We start from the raw sequence: 23,002 nt of genomic DNA on the forward strand, positions 1-23,002 counted from the left end.
ATTTCCAGGACCTGGGCCTCCAGGAAGCAGCAGGCAGCTGCCTGCGGGGTGGTGTGGCAGGCTCCGGGTGGCTCTAGCTGGGACACAGCTGCCTCTGCCATGTCCTGCACCTTCTGGCAGGCTCTCTGAGGCCAGTGTTTTATTCTTCTTTAATCTTTCACCAGATAACCTCACAGAGCTCAGCAAGCCTGACGTCAGCACTGTGCCAAGCGAAGGGATGGTGAAGGGATCACATCCTAACGGCAGTGACGCCTCCCGACTAGACAACTGAACTTAGTCTGTGTGTATGTAGTGTGTATGTGTCTGTTTCGGTGTGTATGCATGTGTGTGAGTCTGAGTTTCAGTGTGTATGTGTGTGTATGTGTATGTGTGTGTGAGTCTGTTGCAGTGTGTACGTATGTGTGTGTGAGTGTGTGTGCGTGTGCTTGTGCATAGCCACTCTGGGAGCTTGAGCTCTGGGACTGAGCTTTTTCACTCAAGGCTGTCTCTCTACCACTTGAGCCACAGCTCCACTTCCATTCTTTTGCTGGTTCATTGGAGATCAGAGTCTCACGGACTTTCCTGCCCGGGCTGGCTTTGAACCGTGACCCTCAGATCTCAGCCTCCTCAGTGACCAGGATTACAGGCATGAGCACCAGTTGCTGTCTCTAGCAACTGGTATTTGATTTGAAGGACTGCACTGAATTTTACGAAACACCCAGTATTTGGACTGAAATCTCTGGTCAGGGCACAGAGGCAGGGAGGGGCAGCTGGAGGATTGGGGGGGGGTGTCCAGGCACCTTTTGGAGCATGCGCAGGGCAGGAAGGTGGGGCTAGGAGGCGGGGGGGGGGCGTCAGGCACCTTCTGGCACATGCACAGAGGCGAGGCATGGCAGGTACCTGCTGGAGGATGTCCGGCCAGGTCACCACACTGAAGAGTCTCCTCTGGGGGATCTGAACCACCGCAGTGAGGGCCTCGATGAGGAGAAGCTCATCTTCAATCTGGTTTCCAACCACGAAGGCCACCGAGCCCTTCCAGTCGCTCTGTGACAGAAGTCAGCCGCATTAGCGGGTGTTCTGGGGAGGGCGCAGGGGTGGGAGGCTCCACGCTGACCCCCGAGGGCCGTGCTGACCTCTGAGGGCCGGGCTGACCCCTGAGGACCATGCTTACCTCTGAGGGCTGCGCTGACCCCCGAGGGCCATGCTGACCTCGAGGGCCAGGCTGACCCCCCAGGGCTGGGCCAACCTTGAGAGCCAGGCTAACCCCCAAGGGCCATGCTGATCCCCCAGGGCTGGGCTGACCCACCCAGGGCTGGGCTGACCCCTGAGGGCCGCGCTGACTTCCGAGGGCCGCTCTGAACCCCAAGGGCTGGGCTAAACTCCAAGGGCCAGGCTGACCTCCAAGGGCTGGGCTGACCTCCGAGGGCTGCGCTGACCTTGCAGTGCTGGCTAGGGGTGGCGTTGTGCCCGATTTCAGGCCCGAGCATCAAGCTCTTGAGGAAGGCATGGTTTATGTTAGTGACTTAGAACGGGTGTGTAAGGTCTGTGTCACAAATACACACGAGAAGTTGTTCTCAGAAGCAAAAATCCTGCTGTCACCCAGAGACTCTGAAGCAGAGGGCAGAGGGTCAAAGTTCAAAGCCAGGCCCTCCAGGAAGCCCAGGAGGGGCCCATCTCCAATTAACTAGCCCTAAACTGGAGGTGAGTCTGTGGCGCAAGCAGCAGAGTACCAGCCCTGAGCAAAAAAGCCAAGAGAGCATGAGACCCTGGGTTGAAGGTCAGTACACCACCACCACCACCACAACAACAACAAGGTCCAGTACACCACCACCACCACCACAAGCCCAGTACACCACCACCACCACCACAAGGTCCAGACACCACCACCACTACCACCATCACTACAACAAGGTCCAGTACACCACCATCACCACCACCACAAGGTCCATTACACCATCACCGCTGCAACAACAAGGTCCAGTACATCACCACCACCACCAAAACAAGGTCCAGTACCACCACCATTACCACTACCACCACCATCACAAGTCCATTACACCACCACCACTGCAACAACAAGGTCCAGTACTACCACCATCACCACTACCACTACCACCACAAGGTCCAGTACACCACCACCACCACCACCATCACTACAACAAGGTCCAGTACACCACCACCATCATCACCAAAACAACAAAGTCCAGTATATCACCACTACCACCACCACCACAAGTCCATTACACCACCACCACTGCAACAACAAGGTCCAGTACAGCACCACCACCACCAAAACAAGGTCCAGTACTACCACCATCACTACTACCACTACCACCACAAGGTCCAGTACACCACCACCACCACCATCACTGCAACAACAAGGTCCAGTACACCACCACCATCATCACCAAAACAACAAGGTCCAGTACACCACCACCACCACCAAAACAAGGTCCAGTACACCACCACCTTCACCATCATTCCAACAATAAGGTCCAGTACACCACCACCATCACCACAACCACAACAAAGACAACAAAGGCAGGGGGGCTTAGCTTTGTTCCCTGGCACATTCTGAGAGTGAATGATGCTAAGAGTATAGCGAGAATCCAAGAAATAATTGTTGACTGTTCTGTGATATTAGATTGTAAGGACTGGAGTACATCTTTCCTCTTAATACAACACAGGGGTATCACCACTAAGAAAAGAAAATGAAAATCAAAGTTATACTTGGATGTGAAATTTGCACCCAATAATTTAAAGAAGTAAATGACTCAAGACAGTGAACAACGCAAGGGTGACACTGATTGACACACATCCTACCCACGACTTCCAGAACTGAAATCCTTTTGTACAATTACTTACTAAAAACAATGTCAAAGACAATGACCTTGTTTAGTAATTCCTTCCTCTCTGTTTGTGATAGTGATCCTTTCTGCTGGGGAAGAAGCAATTCCCTTAGGGCAGAGCAAGGAATTAGCTGCTTGGGCTTTTTTTAAAATTTCTTTTGTGGTATCATTGGGACTTGAGCTCAGAGCCTTACTCCATTGCTTGGCTTTTTTGCTCAAGGCTGGTCCTGGCTGCAGGAAGGCAATACTTTGCAGTTCCTGGCAGTCACACTTTCCAACCCTGAAGATTCTGATGTTCTTCTCTGCCTCTCCGTCTACTCCTTGCTGCAAATATTGCTGTCTCTGCAAGTACGTGGAAGTTATGTGGACAAGAAGAGACCGCCTCTCAGTGCTTTGGGTCCTGGGGTACATCTCCTACCTGCCTTCTAGTATCTGCTGTCAGAGGCAGACAGGAAGGAAGGAGGAAGGACCTGAGTATTGTGTCTACCACATGCCAGGCAGATGGTATCTGAATGGATCCCTACCAAGGCCAGGTGGCAGGGGCCCTAATGCTTTCTTTATAGGTGTGAAGAACAGGTCCAGGGACATTTGACACCCATGAGGTTCGCAGTCATCTGGGATAGAAATCCACAGCCCAAGGCTTACATAAATCATCATTTCAGACCTTCTTGAGGGCAAGTCTCTGGGATTTGAATATCAACGTTAACCTACCCTAGATTACTAGTGAAGATTTATGTTGATAATATATTGCATAATAAAACGCTTAGAGGATTGAAAACTAGATTGGGTACTAAATCATTAGCACATCATATAACCACCTTTTTTTTAAAAAAAAAAAACAGTATCTTTATAAAGGATCAGAGGTTAAAGGAATTCCTCAGGAGGGGTCCTGCGATCTGAGGCACTGTACTGAAGTTTGCGGGGTCCCAGAGCATCCCCCTGAGCTACAGCAGGGCCCATTGGTGCAGAGTGCTCTGTGAGACCCCCCTGGAAGGGGTCTGAAGAGGCCAGCTGGGGCCAGTTCCTGTCGATGCCGTCTTATCCGCAAAACACTTGCTCCAGAAATTGGACCGACTTTTGCAAAGCCCGAGAAGGGCTTTGTGGGAGTTTTGGCTTTCGTGTCTGATGGGGACACAGTACCAGAACCCCAGCAGCAGGCAAAGCAGAGGCCACTCAGGGCCCAGCTGGGTGTGACAGGCGCATTTGCAGCCCTGGGCAGCAGGGGGCGCGAGATGCTAGGAAATGCCAGCTCCCCGGCCACCAGGAGCAGGGCAGGCAGCCCACTGTCCAGGCGTTCCCAATCTTCCTCTTACTACTCAGGGAAACGTGTAGATTCCAGATTGTCACCAGTGGATGGACAGTAACCCGCAGCCAGAATCATGCCTCTGCATGCTCCACTGTGCAGCTACGTAGAGCCTGCAAGTTTTAGTTCATAGAGGAGGAAGAGAAACCAAATTCCGAGAACACAAATGGCTAGCCATTGGGGGGGAGGGGCGGGGGGCAGGAGAGGTGCACAACCTTGTAAAGTGCCACCTGTGAGCCCAGGCCGCACCCATCTGTGATCCAGAGCTTCCCTGTGATGAGGGTAAGGCCTAGAGAAAGGAAACACAAATCATTGAGGAAAAACCACCTTGGAGCTGGGCACTGGTGGCTCACACCTGTAATCCTTGCTACTCAGAAGGCTGCGATCTAGAGGATCAAGGTTCCAGCCAGGGCAGAAAAGTTCTTGAGACCCTATGGCCAATTAACTAGGAAAAAGCTGGACTGAAGCTACAGCTCAAGTGGTAGAGCACGAAATGAGCAAGCATGAGACCCTGAGTTCAAGGAAGAAACCAAAAGGAAAGAAAAGACAGTGTGCACTGGCTGTGTTCCGTGGTGAAGGGGGAGGTTTGGGTCTGGCTGGCCTCGCTCTCAATTACTCGGAGGCACGCATTACCCATGATTACTGCCGAACCCTGCCTAGCCATTATTGATCAAGTCATCCAGGGGATGGAATGAAGTCATGTATGGACACAATCCATTACCTTTTATTTACTTTGTCAGTCTCACCTAATTTGAAGCCTAGCAGGAGGGCGTCTTAACCCAAACACTTACATACTAGTCTCCTAGAGCAAGAAAGCATTCCTGCACACGCAGAGAGCCTGACTGTCTCCACAAGCCTCCTGTCCCAGGGAGACACACAAAGGGGAAATTTAAACCAATTTTTCTTCCATGCATTAAAATTTCCCCCATTTTGACTTCCGCATTCCACCTTCTAACAGGATCGCAGGACACTGAAAAAAAAAACAACAAAAAACATATGTAGCTTTTGTCCAAGGAAGATGCAGATAATGGGGAAAGGCCACGGATGGCACCCATGTTCTCTTCTTCACCTTTGGAGGCAGGCCAGTGCCTGAGAGGATACTTCCAGAACCTTCTGCAGCCAGCAGCACTTTGATTGGTGGAGGCCCCAACAGTGTCACATAGCCTCCACGGGACACTTGAAAACCTGGTTTTATAGTGGGTGGTGAACACGGTGCTGATGGGCAAACTTGGACTCTCTGACTGCTGGAAATGGAAATGTGCTAGGGAGATCCACAGATGCGGGGGCGCGTGACACACTTGCTTAGACTGGGTTTTCCAGTCTCTGTCAGTAAGGGAGTGTCAGTATGGACTTTGGGCTAGCTAAAGAAAAATTTTCATTAGACCAAACTGACGACTATGTATTATTATTTGTGTGTGTGTGTGTGTGTGTGTGTGTGTGTGTGTGTGTGTGTGTGTCTGTCTGTCTGTCTGTCTGTCTGTGTGTGTGTCTGTGTGAGATCCTGGAGCTTGAACTCAGAGTCTGGGTGCTATCTATGAGCTTTTGTACTCAGGGTTGGTATTCTACCACTTTGAGCCACCAGTTCCACTTCTGGTTTTCTGGTGGTTCATTGTTGACAAGGAGAGTCTCCCATACTTTCTATCCCAGCTGGCTTCAAACCAACCTCAGCCTCAGCTCTCAGCCTCCTGAGTAGCTGGGATTACAGGGTGAGCCACATGTGTTGGACTTATATAATTGTTTCCCTCTCTGTTGCTGCCTCCACCCTGTTTTGTGGCAAATCAATGGCTGTCTGCTTTAAAAAATATGTTTTTTGTAACACAGCTTTATGCAGTCTTACAAAATGGATCCTATGAAACCTCTCTGAGTCGAGTGAGCAGTGCCGGCTGCAGGTTTGTGCACTGTCTGACACAGGAGGTGGTGGTGCTGGCACAGCCTCTTGGGGACGGGGACAGGAGGCAGCCGCACGCTTTACCAGCTGACATGAGGATCTGCTTACGTGCTCCAAATGCATAAAACTGGACGGGCTGGCTGCTGGCTGAATCACCACTATTAAGCGGGTTAGTTTTGCAAATCTAGATCTGAAATACAGAAGCTGCAAAGGGCCAGTTCTTGAGAACCATGGCCAATACAAGGAGCTGAAGGTTAGTTCTGATGATGCCTCAGTGAGCTCCTCTATACAGCTCAGACAGGTTTTCAGGCCTGATGCTGTCTTCTGTCACCCACATCCCCTAATAGATCTTTCCAGAATTGATTCCTTCCTTCTGACAGAATGAAGTTCTCTTCTGCAACACATATTCAGCTCAGGTTCTTGGTGGTAGATTTGCCAATCAGGTAAGTGAATGTACCCAAGGATTTGGGGCCTGGACCATTTTTTTTTAAATTGTCGAGGTGAAGTACAGAAGGGTTATGATAACATAAGTAATAAGTAGATTTCTTGTTGAACTTGTTACCCCCTCCCTCATTTTTCTCCTAGTTTCCCTCTCCCCAGCCCCCCTCCAAGTTGTACAGATCATTTCCAACATATTGTCTTGTGAATATTGTGGTTGCATTGGTTCCCCCTTGTCCTTTGTCTCACCATTCTGTGTTCCCCTTCCCTTCCCTAATTCAGATAAATCTATATATAATACCAGGGAACCAAAATCAAACACAGTGACAACAGGGGATAAACCATAGGGGGAAGAACATACAAAAGATACAAAAAAATCACATAGTTCATTAAAAACAACAACAAAGAAAAACCTCTTGTGTCCATGCCTTGGAGTTCATTTCGCTTAGCATCATCTTATATGGTCACATGTACATAGCTATTGCGTTATTCTGCTCATCTGCTAAGATTATCCTAGATGTATATTAACTATTGCAAATAAGAGAAACTATGGGACCTATGTTTCTTTGCATCTGGATTACTTTACTTAATGATTTTTTCCAAGTCTTTCCATTGTGACTGGGCCATTTTTAAGTAGAGTAACCCCAGATTTATTATTACTCACGGGTTTATTACATGAAGTTTTGACTAAATGCGGTCAAAACATAATAAATAAATAAATAAATAAATAAATAAATAAATAAATAAATAAATAAATAAATGACGTTGCCAGGAGCTGAGAATCATGGTTCAAAGCCAGCCTGCTCAGTAAAGTCTGTGAGACTCTTATCTCCAATTAACCATCAAAAAGCTGAAAGTGGAGGCATGGTTCGGGTGACAGAGTGCCAGCTTTGAGCAAAAAAAAGTGAAGTGAAAGCCTGAGGCTCTGAATTCAAGCCACTGACAACTAGCATGTGATGTGCGCGCGTGCACACGCGCGCACGCACACACACACACACACACACACACACACACACACACACACACACACACACACACACACTTAAATATGCCCCTATTTGGACAGTTTTGCCTCTGGCTTTGACTGTTTGGTTGTTTTTCTTTCATTTCTCAGAGAGTCCTTGGCCCATTGCACCAATGTAGCACATGAGCCCAATTCAGTTTTGTTCCATGCATCAGAGAGTTTTAAGACAGCTATTAAAACACCACATGGAAAAGCTTTGTAGAGAATTCTACTCCACGGAAAAACCACAGAAACCACTACACACCTAAGTACTGCCCCACCCCCCACAGTTGGCTAAAATTACGTCTCCATTATGTTCCTACAATCCAACTCTTTTTATTGCTTGGAGCAAAATCTGAGGTCCAAAATGAACTTCAGAACATAAAAAGTTAGGCAAACCTCAAAGGAAACAAGTTTTTTTTTAAGGGGGGGGGGTTCAGACAAATATTACATATCAGAGACATTCTTCTAAGAGAGAAGACCAAGGAAAGCCAAGAGGAGTCCTGCTAATTGCTCCACAAATGTAAAATTGGAATCAGGGACTCACCCCAGAGAAAAAGAGAGCTCTTTCATCATCCTGTATTAAAAGCTACAACCTTTCATCAATTTTTTTTCCCTCAGATTCAAGAAGTTCTTTTATATTCCTTCAGTCCTTTCAATGTTGACTCACTATCTTGTATATTAAAAATGCAGATAGATTTCCAATACTCAGTATTAGAGTGGGATCCTTATCCTATTGCTGCTCCTTTGTCCTAACTTCCTTCCTTCCTTCCTTCCTTCCTTCCTTCCTTCCTTCCTTCCTTCCTTCCTTCCTTCCTGCCTTCCTTCCTTCCTTCCTTCCCTCCCTTTCCTTCTTCCTTCCTTCCTTCCTTCCTTCCTTCCTTCCTTCCTTCCTTCCTTCCTTCCTTCCTTCCCTCTCATCCACCCCCTCCCTCCCTCCTCTTCCTTTCTCCTCCCTCTCTCCCTTCCTTTCTCTCCTTCCTCTAAGGTAAAGGTCATTTACCACCATGTACTATGGTGTACACTATGAATTTGCTTTGCCTTATACAAACACTGCCTGGTACCAACATAAGCAGCCTGCCCCTCCTCTCCACCCAGCTGTTGCTTGGTTAATTTTCAGGGAGAACCTGCTCTTTGCACTAAATGCAAGTAACTTCATTTATTATTTATTCCCTACAAAAACCACTGTTAGGAGTGGGGCACCGGTGGCTCACAGCTGTCATCCTAGCTACAAGTCTCAGGAGGCTGAGACTTGAGGATCTCAGTTTGAAGCCAGCCCAGGCGGGAAAGGCTGTAGAGCATGAATTAACAACAACAACAACAATAATAATCTGAAAGGTAAGCCGTGGCTCAACTGGTAGAGTAGCAGCCTTGAGCAAAAAAGCTCAGGGACAGCATCCAGACCCTGAGTTCAAGGGCTGGTACCAGCACGCGTCATGCGTGCACACACACACACAGAGAACACTGACAGAGTTTATTTTCCATACCCATTGGAGAAAGTATACGATACCCAAGGTGACTTCTGACCAATACAAGAGTATAAGACTGTCCTGGTAACAAATTCTATCCCATTGTACCCCAAATTAAAAAACTCCAACAAATACTATCTTGGCAACAGAATGATGACACCCATAATTATCTTCCACATTGGGAAACACAAACACCCTTTGCTTGTGCATTCTGACTTTGAGATCTGAAGTGTGGTCTCCAGGTTATGTCGGGCTATGCCTGTTCTTCTAGAAGGCGGCACGTGGGCTGCGGTGGGGGAGGATGATGGGGTCTCTACAACAATTCTCTTAGGAGGAATCAGGAAAACGTGGGGTAACATATCCTGGGCCAGTGGCAGGAATCTGCTTCCTGCCTCCATTCAACAAAAATGAGCTCCAGCTGGGCACTGGTAGCTCACACCTATAATCCTAACTGAGGCTGAGGAGGCTGAGATCTGAGGATTGTGGTTCAAACCCAGCCTGGGCAGGAAAGTCTGTGAGACTATCTCCAATTAACCACAGAAAACTGGACACTTCCAGTTCAAGTGCTAGAGTGCTAGCCTTGTACAAAAGGAGCCCAGGGCCCAGAGTTCAAGAAAAAAGGAAGAGGAGGAGGGGGGGGGGGAGGAGGAAGAAGAAAGAAGAGGAAGAAGAAGGAAGAAGAGGGAAGAAGAAGAAGAAGAAGAAGGAAGAAGAAGAAGAAGAAGAAGGAAGAAGGAGAAGAAGAAGGAAGAAGGAGAAGAAGAAGAAGAAGAAAGAAGAAGAAGAAGAAGAAAGAAGAAGAAGAAGAAGAAGAAGAAGAAGAAGAAGAAGAAGAAGAAGAAGAAGAAGAAGAAGAAGAAGAAGAAGAAGAAGAAGAAGAAGAAGAAGAAGAAGAAGAAGAAGAAGAAGAAGAAGAAGAAGAAGAAGAAGAAGAAGAAGAAGAAGAAGAAGAAGAAGAAGAAGAGCTCCAAGCATTTAAAACAACGTGTTGGATGTAACAAAGATGACTAAGAGTTTGAAATCAACTCAACAATATTGTGTCTGGTTCCATCCATTGTCCTAGCTAGTTTGTTTTTGTGTTGGTATTGGGACTTGAACTCTGGGCCTTGTGCTCTTACTTGGCTTTGTCACTTACTGGTGCTCTACTACTCGAGCCATGCCTTCACTTCTGGTTTTCTGCAGGTTATTACAGCATAAAGTTTTGCAGATTTATCTTCCCTGGCTGGCTGCTGAGTCTTGGCTCCCAGCTTCTTGAGTAGCTAGGATTATAGGCATGTGCCGCCTGTACCTAGCGTCCCTGACTAGTTTTTGAAAGAATTATTATATATTTTGTTATTACAGAGGTGATGTACAGAGGGGTTGCTGTTTCATAAGTCAGATAAAGAGCACATCTCTTTTGGGATAGAGTCCCCCCTTCCTTCACTCCCTGGCTAGCTCTTAACAAGGGAGTGCCATGCTCTCCTCTCCAGATCTGGCACCCTGACTGCTGCTGCCTGGTACCCAGGAGTTATTGAAGCACACTAAAGAAGCAGACTTGTCTGTGATTGAGTAAAGATGGGGCAGGACCCCAGGTAGACAGGTGGAGGGCAGACCGAGCTGATCCAACCTGGTAGATCTGGGAGAGAGTGGCTTCCAGGTGGGCGGATGACTATCCAGAGAGCTGATCTTAAAGTCAGCTCAGTATCACTTGTCCTAGGAGCTCTGGGTAGCAGGGAGTGGAGGAGAGCTGGAGGGAGGACAGGGGCCTGGGCTGCAGCTGGACGGGGACTCAGAGCCCAGAGTGCAAGGCAGTCAGGTGACCTGTGACTTTCGCAGGGGCTCTCAGTTGTGCGAGTAACATGGCTTCCTCCTAGCCCCTGGCTCCAGGAGCCCACCGCGCCCTTGTAACTCTCACTTCTAGACCGCTTAACCTCACCACGCGACCACACGGCCGAGGAGACCCAGGCAACAGTCAGGATCTATCTCAAGCCCCAGGTCTGGTTATGGTTCTTAATTATCTCCAATTACACAGGTCTGTGGCATCTATTTATTGGAGACATCAGGGTAGTAACTCATAATAATTATTCCTCTCCTCTGGCTTCCCTAATAGAGGCCTTACAATAGCTCTTTCAATGGTGTAATAAAAAGATTGTTAGTCCTGATTCCAACCACATGGGCTTGGAAAAACACGCAAGCGCTCATAGCCTGGGCCCTCAGGAGAGGAGAACAAGCCAAGAGGCGTCCTGCATTCAACTCGTGTTTACAGAGGAATCACAAACCCTGGGCCCTGCGCTGGGAATGGGGTGCAGACACGGCGTCCATCTGGGGAGGAGATACCCAGAACAGGCTGAAGAGACCCTGACCTACTGCTTTCCAGAGTTTTAAAAAATTGCCCATTTTTAATTTTGTGACTATACTCAGAGTACGACCGATAACTAAATTTGGATTACTGCAAACAATTCATGGCGGGGGGAGGGGGGAGGGGGGAGATACTCATGTCTTTGCCTTCTGCATCTCTAATCTATCCATCTTTCTCTCTGTGTGTTCCAGTACTGGAGTTTGAACTCGGAGCCCAAGTGCTGATCATCAGCTTTGCCAATCAAGATTGGAGCTTTACCACTTGAGCCACACCTCCGCTTCTGGCTTTTTTGCTGGCTAGTTGGAGCAAGAATCTCACAGATTTTTCTGCTGGAGTTGACTTCAAAATTGAGATCCTCAGATCTCAGGCTCCTGAGTAGCTGTGATGACAGGCGTGAGCCACCGCCACTTAGCTTTTCTTAATATGTTTCTCACACGGAATTTTCAGTACCTTTCTAAACTCTTACAGCTCTTGGGCCAATTGCAATGTACAAATTCTTGAGCCTTAATTTCCTCATATAAATGGGAATACTACTTTGAAGGTCATTGTGGGGGAGGGGAGTGCTTAGGCAGAAGGGTGTATGTAAAACGTCTAATGAAGAGTCTAGCTGTTCGCTATGGTATCCAGGATCTGCTGTTCCCTCAGCTCTCTGGCTAACTCATCCATTTCTTCCACATGCCTCCCCCCTTGCAGGTGAAAGATCACCCTAAATGCTCCAACCCACTTACCACCACCACCAGACCTGTATTTACATCATAGCTGCCACTTTAGTTCATGCCTGAGTCACGGCCACGCTTACTCAAGCACAAATCTCCCTGAATTTCCAATGGAAAAAGTCTAAGGTGAAGCCTGAGAATCAGCATTTCTTACAAGTTCCCAACTGATGGGCTCCTTCTGGCCCAGGGACCACCCTTTTAGAACTCAGGGTGTCCATTTCCTCTGACTAGTTAGAGCACTTCATTGTTCCTTGCATTTATTGGTCCTACTCCTCTCCTTTCTACATACCGCATGCTGTGAATAGGACGATAGCTTAATAGGCATGCAATCCTGGTTTTCAATGTAGTTGCTTGACAAAGCCACACCAAACTCCCACTTTTTCTAATCCAAGCTGAGATGTTAATACACCAGGTCAACCACAGTTGCTCTTGATGCCAAACAAATTGCTTTCCAGTTGCTTGTTCATTGAACTAAAAAGTTTCACTGACCACATTAAATTAGATTATTCTGAAGCTTTCCCCTGCCCTGGTAAGTTAAAATTCTAAAGAGAGAGGAAATGCTGGATGCCTCTGTTTTTGCTAGAGCAAAAAAAGAGCTCGGGCGGGTAATGATGCCATGCTGAGATACCAGTAAGGAAAGGACTTTGACCAAGAAGCAAAGAGCAAACTTCTTCCAGTAATCACAGATGACAGTGACTTCTGGATCAGACAGGCCCAGAAATGTGAGCAGAGAGTACCAGCTGGGGCCCAGGTCGTTCTGGACTTCAAATCTCCAGGAACTGTGGTCCATACAACCAAAAATATTTGCTCTCTAGATGTGATTGTTCTTGATTACTGAACGTATGAGGGTGTCAGCAAGAAAAAGTTTCTTCAGGTACACATATCTTCATTCCTTTAAATTTGGCTTAAAGAGAGCTGGGATGTAGCTCAGTGGCAAAGTGCTTGCCTAACAAGTGCACCATCCTGGGTTTGATCCCTAGTACCAAAAAGGAAAAGGTGAAAAGAAAAAAACCCAACACCCCAAACCAGTTAAATTTGACTTAAAGGAGCAAAAGTGTCATCACAGAGAGTCATATGACACACACACACACACACACACACACACACACACACACAGAGCTATTCCCACAGAGGGAAACCATGTCCTACAAACATTTCCTTAGGTTGTGCTGAAATTCACAAGATATGTACAAGTTAGACAATAGCATTTTTATGCTCTTCTTTTTACCCAGTGTAAACAAAGACACTATCCCTTTTTTTTCTTTTGGTGCCAGTTGTGGGGCTGGACGTTCTCCATAAGCTTTTCCACTGAAGGCTGGTGCTCTTCCACTTTAGCCACAGCTCTACTTCTGGCTTTTTGCTGGTTAATTGGATATTAAGAGTCTCACAGATTTGTCAGTACATGTGAACTTCAACCCACAATTCTCAAGATTTCAGCCTGTTGAGTGGCTAGGATTAGAGCTATGAGCCACCGGTGCTGGCACCAAAGCCCTCCCTGTGTGAGGCCATGGGAGGAGATGGAGGAGGAGTGAATGAACGGGTTCAGGGCATGCGGGTAGAGTTGTTCAAACAGGGTAATCAGAGATGTGGTCATTTTTGTAACAGAATCCTACAGGCAGGGTGGATGCCCTTGCATGGCAGAAGGCTCAGTAACAAGGGCTGAAAGGTCGAATGTTCTTCCTGACGGGCTTGAGGCTCTCTGGCCACACGGGCGTGGCTGTGGTGGCAGCCTGAGCACAGGGAGTAAGACAACGGGGAACAAGGAAGTCAGCCCAGGCTGCCAGTCTCAGGCGGCGGCAGAGCTATGAAAAGAACCCCCACAGCTTCTGGATAGATTGGACTCTGCCATGGCAGGCAGCGAGAGAGGGAGTGGGAGACTGAGCTCTGAACCTCTGCAGCTGTTTTGTAGTCAGGGCAGGAAATGGTTGCGGATCAGATTGCGGGGCTGGGGGGTGCAGGGTGGTGGGAAGCAGCAGGAATGGTGCCAAGAGGGGAGACTGGAGATCAGTTCAAAGGTAGGGACAACAGGGTTTACTGAGAGTGGGTTACAGTGTGAAAGAAGGAAGGGCAAGTACTTATGAGTTTGGGGGCCCTCACAAGTGTCATGGTGACTGGTGGTGTCGTTCAGCAAGAGAAGGTCAAAGTCTGCCAAGAGTGGGGTGGAAGGGAAACCAGACTTCCAGTCCAGATGGGGGAAGGTTCTAGACACCATGTGCGGGAGGCCTTAGAGTCCACGCAGAAGGGTTTTTACTGTTTGCAAGGAAGGCATGACCGCTGTTCACATGCATCTTCAATGAGATGTCTTCAGTGTGTTACCACCACCCTGGATGTGGATGGAGAAAACAAACTCCGGGAGCAGCCTGCACGCAGGTAGTAGATTTTGCCCAGTGGGTGTTCACCAAAGCACACTGTGTGCTCAGGACGGGAAGGAGGAAAGGGCATTACGAAGCTCCCGGTGTCCTCCCTGGCTCTGCGATGCTGTGAGGGGCGTTGTTTGTCGGTCAGGTAGACAACGCTGAGACTGTTGAGCAGGAACTCAGGATAGGCAGTGTCTGAAGTTAGTAAACACTGAGGCAGTTCAGTGGAACAAGGCCTGGATCTACAGATGCAGATGAGGAGTTGGATGGAGGCTGGGCGATTGTCCAGCTGGGGCCTCTCAAGTACCTGGGGCATCACACAGACACCCCCTGGAGTACCAGAAGATAGGGGTGGATGGGCAGAGGATGGCCATGAGTGGCCAGGCCAGGAAAGCTGCATGGAACAGCTTGGATTTTATCCTGTTGGAACTGAGGGCCAATGGTGGTTTTTCTGGCCAGAGCTGAACCACAGTCAACATTCACCATTTCTTAACTAACATTTTCCTAGGATTCTGCCAAGCTCATTGGCAGCACTTACACTTGACTTATATTTAATTTTTTTTCACTTGCAATAAAAATGATCACATATAACATCTAGGGAGATATTTTGACATACTAGTTCCCTTCAGTTCCAAACTCATTCAAAGAATACGTTTTTGTCCAACAAACAGAAATTATAATGTGAGGTTATGAAAAGTCCATTTCCCTCTTAACATTCTTCCTAGCAACTCCGTTGTTTTCCTTGGCTTTTATTAAAACAACCTTTGTGTGAACCGGCAATTTGTTTTGTAAATATCAATGAAAGCGTATTTCAGAAAAATATAGTAATAAAAACCAACCCAATTTCAGAAATATGCTAGCCGCCAGACGCCCGTCTTCAGCTCATATTATGAGTATTTCCAGTAAGTCTTAAACACACATTAACATGAGAAATAGCTTACTGTTTAAGATCAAAATGTCGGGGGAAAAAAAAAAGCCCTTCACTGCCTCTCAAAAATTGCTCAAGAGTTCTAGCCAATAAAATGCATTTCCCTCTTTGACAAAGTACACTTATAATGGTTTCAAGCACTTTGAGTTCAACTGCAACATTTCCCTTGAAAATCTACTTTGACTCAGTTTCTCTATCATCTTAGTGTCTGTCTGCTTTATGACTTTGTTTACTTAACAGGTCTGAGGTATTAATATGTCAGCAATGTATCATCAACTCATAACCACTTTCCAAACTTTGGCAAGAATTCTAAGCTTTGTGACTGTTTTCCAAGTGTATATAACTCAGCTATTATCACTAAGCCAGGGTTAATAAGTGAAAAATAGGATTCCTCAATTGGCGTCTCATCAGGAGAGATGGCGCCGTTCACATTCTACACAGTGATACCCAGGATGCCTCTGGGTTGGCTGGTAAATTATCTCCAGAGAGTGAAATGGGATTCAGGCAATTATCTCAAGTACTACTCATATTTTCTGACTGATCTACTATGACATTTTGTGGAGTTGTCTTGATGGTACCAGTGTTCAAACTCAAGGTCTCTCTCGCTCATTTAGCTGGCTAGATCTTTCTAGATCTTCCTAGATCCTCCTAGATCCCAGCAACTTAAGCACTAGATTTTTTTCTTTCCTTATTAAGTGAACAGCTTTTGCCTTTTCGCTTAAAGAAGCTCCTTTCAGATCGTCTTGGGCATAGTTAAGTTCCAGCACCATTATTCTTGGGCATTAGGGTTCTTGTTAAGCACAATAGTAGTAGACAGTGGAGAATTCGAGCCCTGGGAGACCAAACGAGAGAGGTCACAGCACAGAGCCTCTTTGTAATTCAGGATTGCTCCTGAGTGACTCACAGGCAGGTGACATGTGCAGGAGGGATGGTGTAGAGCAGGGCACGGAGTGGGAAGGGTGCTGCTCCAAATACTCCACAGAACGTTATGTGTGAAATGTGTGAACTGTTTGTTTCTGCATGTTCCCATTGTCTAACCATAGCTGGCCGAAGATAACTGCAATCACAGAGAAGAAAATGGCAGTCACTGCTATAGGAGAAGAGGAACAGGCAATTAAATCCTCCCCATCACCCTGTGTAGATAATGTAAGCAAAGAAAATAAAAATTTTAACAGTGAACACTTCCATCGAAGTAAAGATGGCGGGTAAAAGGAGGCGCCAGACTTCTGATGATGTTCAAAGTCATAAACAGAATATCCCTGTCCTTATATCAAAGTGCATTTTCATAATCTTTTGGCCAATATATCTACTTACTTCCTTTTTATGTAATTTTTGGTTTGCACTGCTCCTGGGGCTTGAATTCAGGATTGTGTGCCTTACTTGGCTTTTTCTACCATAGCTTCACTTCCGGCTTTATGCTGGTTAGCTGTAGATTAAGAGTCTCAGACTTTCCTGTCTGTGCTAACTTTGACCTGCAGTCACCTGAGCTCAGCCTCTTGACCTAGGATTATAGGCATGAGCCACCAGTGCCCGGCTCTTTTCATAGAATTTAAGTTGAGGTGTTCACATGTACTGTTTAAGCTGAGTGTTCTGGAATATGGGTAGCAAAGACAGTAAATAATCGTTCGATAGACAGAACGAATACAGGAGTTAAGTCTTCCCATATTGTCTAATCTACATTTGCTCTCTTTCACTCTTAAGAATTCAGATTTGGAGGGGGGAGGCTGGGAAGGGAGGTGAAGGGTAAACAAAGGAGGAGGCTGCAATGCTTGGTAAGAAATGTATCCATTATCCTGCCCATGTAATTGTAGCCCCTCTGTACAGTATGTTCTCAAATAAAATAAAATAAAATTAAAAAAAAAAAAGAATTCAGATTTGTTTAAGGCACAAATTGATGTCCTTACCTAAAATCATTGCCCTTTTTCATCTGACAAACTCTACCTGTGTTTTTACAGCCCAGTGAAAGATGAGATTTTGCAAAGAATTCTTCAGCTCATCTTCTTAACTTCTAGTCCCTATGTAATTTTTTTTTTTTTTGTCAGTCTTGGGGCTTGAACTCTGGGCCTGGGCACTGTCCCTCAGCTCTTCAGCTCAAGGCAAGTGCTCTACCACCTGAACCACAGTGCCACTTCTGGCTTTTTCTGCTTATGTGAGGAATTGAACTCAGGGCCTCATGCATGAAAGACAAGAACTCTACGACTGAGCCCCCTTCCAGGCCTCTATGTAGTCTTCTAGTGCTTGATACTAGACTATTAGATGGTATTATATTTCTAGAACCAACTGAAACTTACAATGGTCCAGCCTGCAAGGACAGCCCACAGTGACACAGATCAACTCATCAAATGTAAGTTTAAAACCTAATTCAGACCATAATGAACCTGAGCTTAAAATTACTACTGACTTGGGCCAAGCACCAGTGGATCCTAGCTACTCAGGAGGCTGAGATCTAAGGTTCACGGTTCAAAGCCAACCTGGGCAGGAGAGTCCTTGAGACTCTTATTCCAATAAGCCAGCAAAAAGCTGACAGTGGAGCTGTGGTTCAAGTAGAGTGCCATCCTCGAACAAAATAATTAAGGGATGATACCCAGGCCCTGAGATCAAACACCAGTACACACACACACACACACACACACACACACACACACACACACACACACACACACACACACACACACACACACACACACACACACACACACACACACACACAACCAAAAGCTAAGTTGAAGCAAAAACCCCTGTAATCCTAGCTACAGGAGGATGAGATCTGAAGATCGTGGTTCAAAGCTGGCTACAGAAGGAAAGTTTGTAAGACTCCTCTCCAATTAACCACCAGAAAACCAGAAGTAGAGCTACAGCTTAAAGTGGTAGAGTGCCAGCCTTGAGCGAGAAAGCTCAGGGACAGTGCCCAGGTCCGGAGGTCAAGCCCCAAGACTGACAAACAGTAACAATAAACCCCTCCTACTGAGTTGGGTTCTTAGAGAAGTTAACTCTAAACACTGGCTTAGGAAAACCGGAGACTTCCTTCCTTGTCACCCACCCCTATCACACACATGTGCATGTAACATAGACATACCTGTGCACAAACAGCAATTACATGGAAAGAAGTTATGAGTGAAAGCAATAATAGTCTTCCTTCATACACTGTATGGGCAGAATGCTCTACTAATAAAGAATTCACCCTGGCTGGGAAGGTGGCTCAGTTGTAGAGCGCTTGCCTTGCATGCATGAGGCCCTGGGTGTTCGATTCCTCAGCACCACATAAGCAGAAAAAGCCGTGGCTCAAGTGGTAGAGCGCTAGCCTTGAGCTGAACAGCTCAGGAACAGTGCCCGGGCCCTGAGTTCAGGCCCACAACTGACCAAAAAAAAAAGAGAGAGAGAGAGAGTGAGAGAGGATTCACCCATTCACAGTCATTTTTAACCCCCACTCAGAGTATGTTACACTGGTGGTTAGGCTAGGCCCCTGAGCCTTGGACTGCTGGGTTCATCTGAAAAATTTCCTTTTGTATCAGACACAAAACCAAACTGAGAGAAAAAAAATTATGGAAGAAATGGAAGAGAGTTGTTTTCCTCTTCTAGTAAGAAAACATATATTCCAATGAACGGAAAGAAGATTGACTTCATTCTATCCAAGGTATAATGTACATATTGCTTTGAGTTCAAATTCTTTCTATTCATACCTAAGATTTATTGAAACTGTATTGTTTGTGTAGGGTCAAGAATGCTGAATATTTGTTTCATGTTTTCAAGGCTTGTGGGGGAGGGAGCAGTGCCTTTAGGTTTTCCATTCAATTAGGAAAATTATAACCACATACTTGCAACACGAAAGCAAATGTAGTGTCAGACTCAGCTGTTCAGCAGTTTATAATTCAGCCTGGAATGTTCACCCCAAGCCTGACTTGGCCTCCATAATCTCAATGAGAATGGAGGGAAATTATTCTGGCTGGTTCTGACTCACAAAAGCACTTTGAAAAACATCTTTGAGAAATTGAGACTAACTGGGGATTGTTGAGTTAGACATGCATCATTTCTAAAGTCATAGAAATGACCCCCAAATCCACGATGCCCCATTAGTAGTAGAATCAAACTCCTCTCATGCCATTCTGCAGCAGGACCAATTTCTCTATCACAGAGAATTACAATTCATAGGAAAAGACAACTCCAGTGGAAAGAAACTGTAGATAGGTTAATATTTCTCAGGAGGAATGACAAGACTTTAAGATCCATTTTTTTCTTTAAGTACAAACTCTAGGCCTAAGTGAAAAAAAAAAAAAAAACACCAACTTCTCCCCCTCCCCTCCCCCTCCTGCTTTTGTGCCTGTACTGGGGCTTGAATTCAGGGCCTTGTGCTCCACTTGAGCCATGCCTCCACTTCTGGCTTGTTGCTGGCTCATTGGAGACAAGAATCTCATGGACTTCCTGCTTGGGCTGGCTTTGAACTTCAATCCTCAGATCTCAGCCTCCTGAGGAGCTAAGATTATAGGTGTGAGCTACCTGTGCCCAGCCTCTCTTTCCATTTTTAAAAGCCGTTGATTATGGCAGACTTGAATTTCTAGAAACAGCCTTTCTCTTCTCCAGTGCTTGCCTGGTCTCAGAAACAGCACAGTCTAGGCATGAGTTCCTGCTGTGGTTCAGAGCTGTTGTTCTCCACAGGCTGAAGATGGGTGTGGGTAAGCTGGTCAGGTTCCAGATCTTCAACAATGTGGAGTCACCTGGCAGGGCTGGCCGCAGACAAAGATGAACCCCATAGTCCAATGGCCAGAGACCCAGCTGATCACGGGTGTAACCAACTTTTAATCTGCATTAAAAATGACCTTGGACATATGAATTCTTTCTTCCTAGGTTTCAGTCACATGATTGGTGCATGCCGTGTATAGTATACAACGCTGTTTCGTTTGCTCCTAGGCTTTCTTCCCACGTCCACACAGCCGAGCAGCCATCCAGCCGCTCCTGGCCCGACCTCCCTCACCTTCAAGTCCCATGAAAACTTAGAGCCGGATGCCCAGTCTGAAGCCAGCAGAGAAGATACACCTGAAAGACTCTCATTTCCAATTACTCAGCAAAACAGCCAGAGGTGGGGTTGTGGCTCAAGTGGTTGAGCACCCAATTTGAGTGAAAAGGGTGAATGAGCCCCAGTTCTGGCACCACACAAAGCAAATGGCGACAAACCCAAGGGAACACTTGCCACTACTGGCACAACCACAAAAATAAAAAATTATGGGGCGGGGAGGTGGCTCAGTGGTAAAGCGCTTGCCTCGCACGCATGAAGCTCTGGGTTCGATTCCTCAGCACCGCATGTGCAGAAAAGCCAGGTGTGGTGCTGTGGCTCAAGTGGAAGAGCGCCGGCCTACCACTAGCTCAGGGGCAGCACAGAGCCCTGAGTCCAGCCTCAGGACTGGCAAATCAATAAAATTAAACAAAAACTGCCCCCGCCGACGGAAGGACATCTGGGCCCAGCCTCCTCAGGTCCTTGGTAGGACGGCCACCCTCCCCACGGCCCTCCTGGGCTCTGCTCTGTCCCTTTGCACTCGGCCTCATCAGGCCTACTCTGAGGCCATAGATAGGACCACAAGGTGACAGAGGAGAGGACCGCCCCGGGGGTGTGGGGGGGCGCCGGGCTTTGGGAATGGTGCAGCTGCCCGGCCCGCCGGCCCCGCCGTTCTTCCTCCTCCTCCTCCTCCTCTGGGTCCGGGTCTGAGGCCTTCTCTGTCCAGCCAGGGCCTGGCTCTGGACAGCTGCATGGGCAGCCGAGACCAAGGCAGGTCTGGGGTCCGTCGGCGCGGTGGGGTGGGGTGGGGTCGGTCTGCAGGTGGGGTGGGGTGGGGTCCGTCGGCGAGTGGGGGTTGGGGTTGGCGGGTGAGGTGGGGTCGGTAGGTGGGGTGTGGTGGGGTGTGGTGGGTCCGTAGGGTGGGGTGGGGTGGGGTCCGTCGGTGGGGTGGGGTCGGCGGGTGGGGTGAGGCCCCCCGGCTTCGGCTCACCTGGTTGAACTGCGCGGCGATGAGCGTGGGCTCCCAGGGCTTCGGGGGTTCGCTGATAGCCCCGCCTTTCTCCTTCTTGGGGGCCATGCGCAGGGCTGGGGCGCCGCGGCCTGGGGACCCGGCGGCGGCGGCGGCGGCGGCGGCGGAGGAGGAGGAGGCCTGGCCGCGCGTCCGCTGCCATGGCAACCGCGCCCCGCCCCCGACGCCGGCTCCCTCCTGACGCACGCCCCGCCCGCGGCTCAACCGCTGGGGGCCGTGCCCAGAGGCTGGTCCAGAGCAGGGCGGGCCAAGCCCCCTGCACCCCCAGGCGCCCTTGCACTCCTTAAGCCCCCTGCGGCCCCCGCGCCCCTCCGCGCCCCCTGTACTACCGCACTCCCTGCACTCCTGCCCCCCATCCCCCGCGCCCCTATACACCCCCATCGCGCCCCCTGCTCTCCCGCACCCCCGGACCCCCCACCTCCGCGCCCCCATACACCCCCACCGCGACCCCTGCACCCCCTACACCCCTAAACCCCCTGCACCCTAAACCCCCTGAACCTCTGGACCCCCCATTCCCCGCACCCCCATACACCCCCACCGCGACCTCTGCACCCCCACACCCCCTGCACCCTCTGCACTCCTGCACCCCCACCCTGCGCCCCCATATACCACCACGCCCCTGCTCTCCCGCACCCCTGCACCCCTGTACCCCCACCCCCGCGCCCCATACACCCCCACCGCACCCCCGCACCCCTAAACCCCTGCACCCCATCCCCATGCCCCCATACACCCCTACCGCACCCCTGCACCCCACACCCCTGAACCCCTGTATCCCCGCGCCCCCATACACACCATCGCACCCCTGCACCCCCATACCCCTGAACCCCTGCACCTCCCGCGCTCCCCCTTGGTCGTGGCCACAGCGATTGCACGGATGCCCTGCCCCGCCCCCTCACTGGACACCAGCTCCGGTCTGCAAGGAGGCTCAGACCCTATGCGCTGGGGATACCCCATGCCGCAGCCCCCTGCCGACCCCCAGCCAAATGGCCGGGGGCCTGCCCGCCAGGCCGGCCCCTTCCTCTTGGAGCCACAGCTCGGAGAGTAGAAGCTGTGGATGTTGTTAACTGAAAATCAGAGTCTCTCCTATTTGTTTTCCCAGGCTGGCTTCGAACTGCGATCCTCAGACCTCAGCCTCCTGACCAGCTGGGATTGCAGGAGAGAGCCATGGCGCCCGGCTCACTCCTGGTTCTATAAGTTAATTCTCACAGCCAGGTTCTATGTATTAAATCTTATCTCTGCCAGGATCAGAACCGAGGACACAGTCAAGTATAGCTTGTCTACCCTATAGAGTACCACTGCTGAGAAAAGAGAGGGGGCTGGGAAGGTGGCTCAGTGGTAGAGCGCTTGCTTAGCACACATGAGGCCCTGGGTTCCATTCCTCAGCACCACATATGCAGAAACAACCAACCAACAAAGAAATGAGCGAGGCCTGCTGAAATAAGACACCTTCTCTGGAGGGGGCGGGGGGGATGGACTGATCTTTAAAAAGAACAATACATTTCAATGGGACAAACCTCAGAGTTGATGAGTGGTGTTTTTCTTTCTTGAGGGATATAAAATGCAGCGCAGGTACTCAGGAGGCTGAGATGTAAGGATCCTGGTGAAGTCAGTCTGGGCAGACAAACAAGAGTGGAGGTGTGAGTAAAGTTAGTGTAGAGAGCCTCCCTGGAGCAAAAAAGCCTAGGGAGAGCTTGAGGCCCAGTACAACACACACACA

At 48.6% G+C, this 23,002-nt stretch overlaps 2 protein-coding genes across 9 annotated transcripts in view; one reads left to right on the plus strand and one right to left on the minus strand.

Annotated features, from left to right (window-relative positions):
- The window catches only part of Spag17 (sperm associated antigen 17), a 127,926-nt gene extending 106,572 nt beyond the window's left edge, over positions 1-21,354 (minus strand). For all 8 annotated transcript variants that reach the window (XR_011368688.1, XR_011368689.1, XM_070006446.1 and 5 more), the window contains exons 1-2: positions 21,247-21,354; positions 880-1,023 (exon numbers count right to left, since the gene is read on the minus strand). Coding sequence is in view for 6 of the 8 variants with exons in the window: in XM_070006446.1 (XP_069862547.1) it covers positions 880-1,023; positions 21,247-21,333 (231 nt within the window). In the remaining 2 variants the exon portion in view is untranslated. The remainder of the gene's footprint in view (positions 1-879; positions 1,024-21,246) is intronic.
- LOC138817102 (uncharacterized) lies at positions 21,332-22,330 on the plus strand. The gene is made up of 3 exons (XM_070007500.1): positions 21,332-21,428; positions 21,574-22,053; positions 22,149-22,330. The coding sequence occupies exons 1-3, from the start codon at positions 21,332-21,334 to the stop codon at positions 22,328-22,330; spliced, it is 759 nt and encodes a 252-aa protein (XP_069863601.1).
- The last annotated feature ends 672 nt before the right edge of the window (positions 22,331-23,002 follow it).

This window comes from Dipodomys merriami, unplaced genomic scaffold (assembly GCF_024711535.1).
Source record: "Dipodomys merriami isolate MVZ:Mamm:240054 unplaced genomic scaffold, mDipMer1.0.p SCAF_7, whole genome shotgun sequence".
Taxonomy (NCBI): Eukaryota; Metazoa; Chordata; class Mammalia; order Rodentia; family Heteromyidae; genus Dipodomys; species Dipodomys merriami.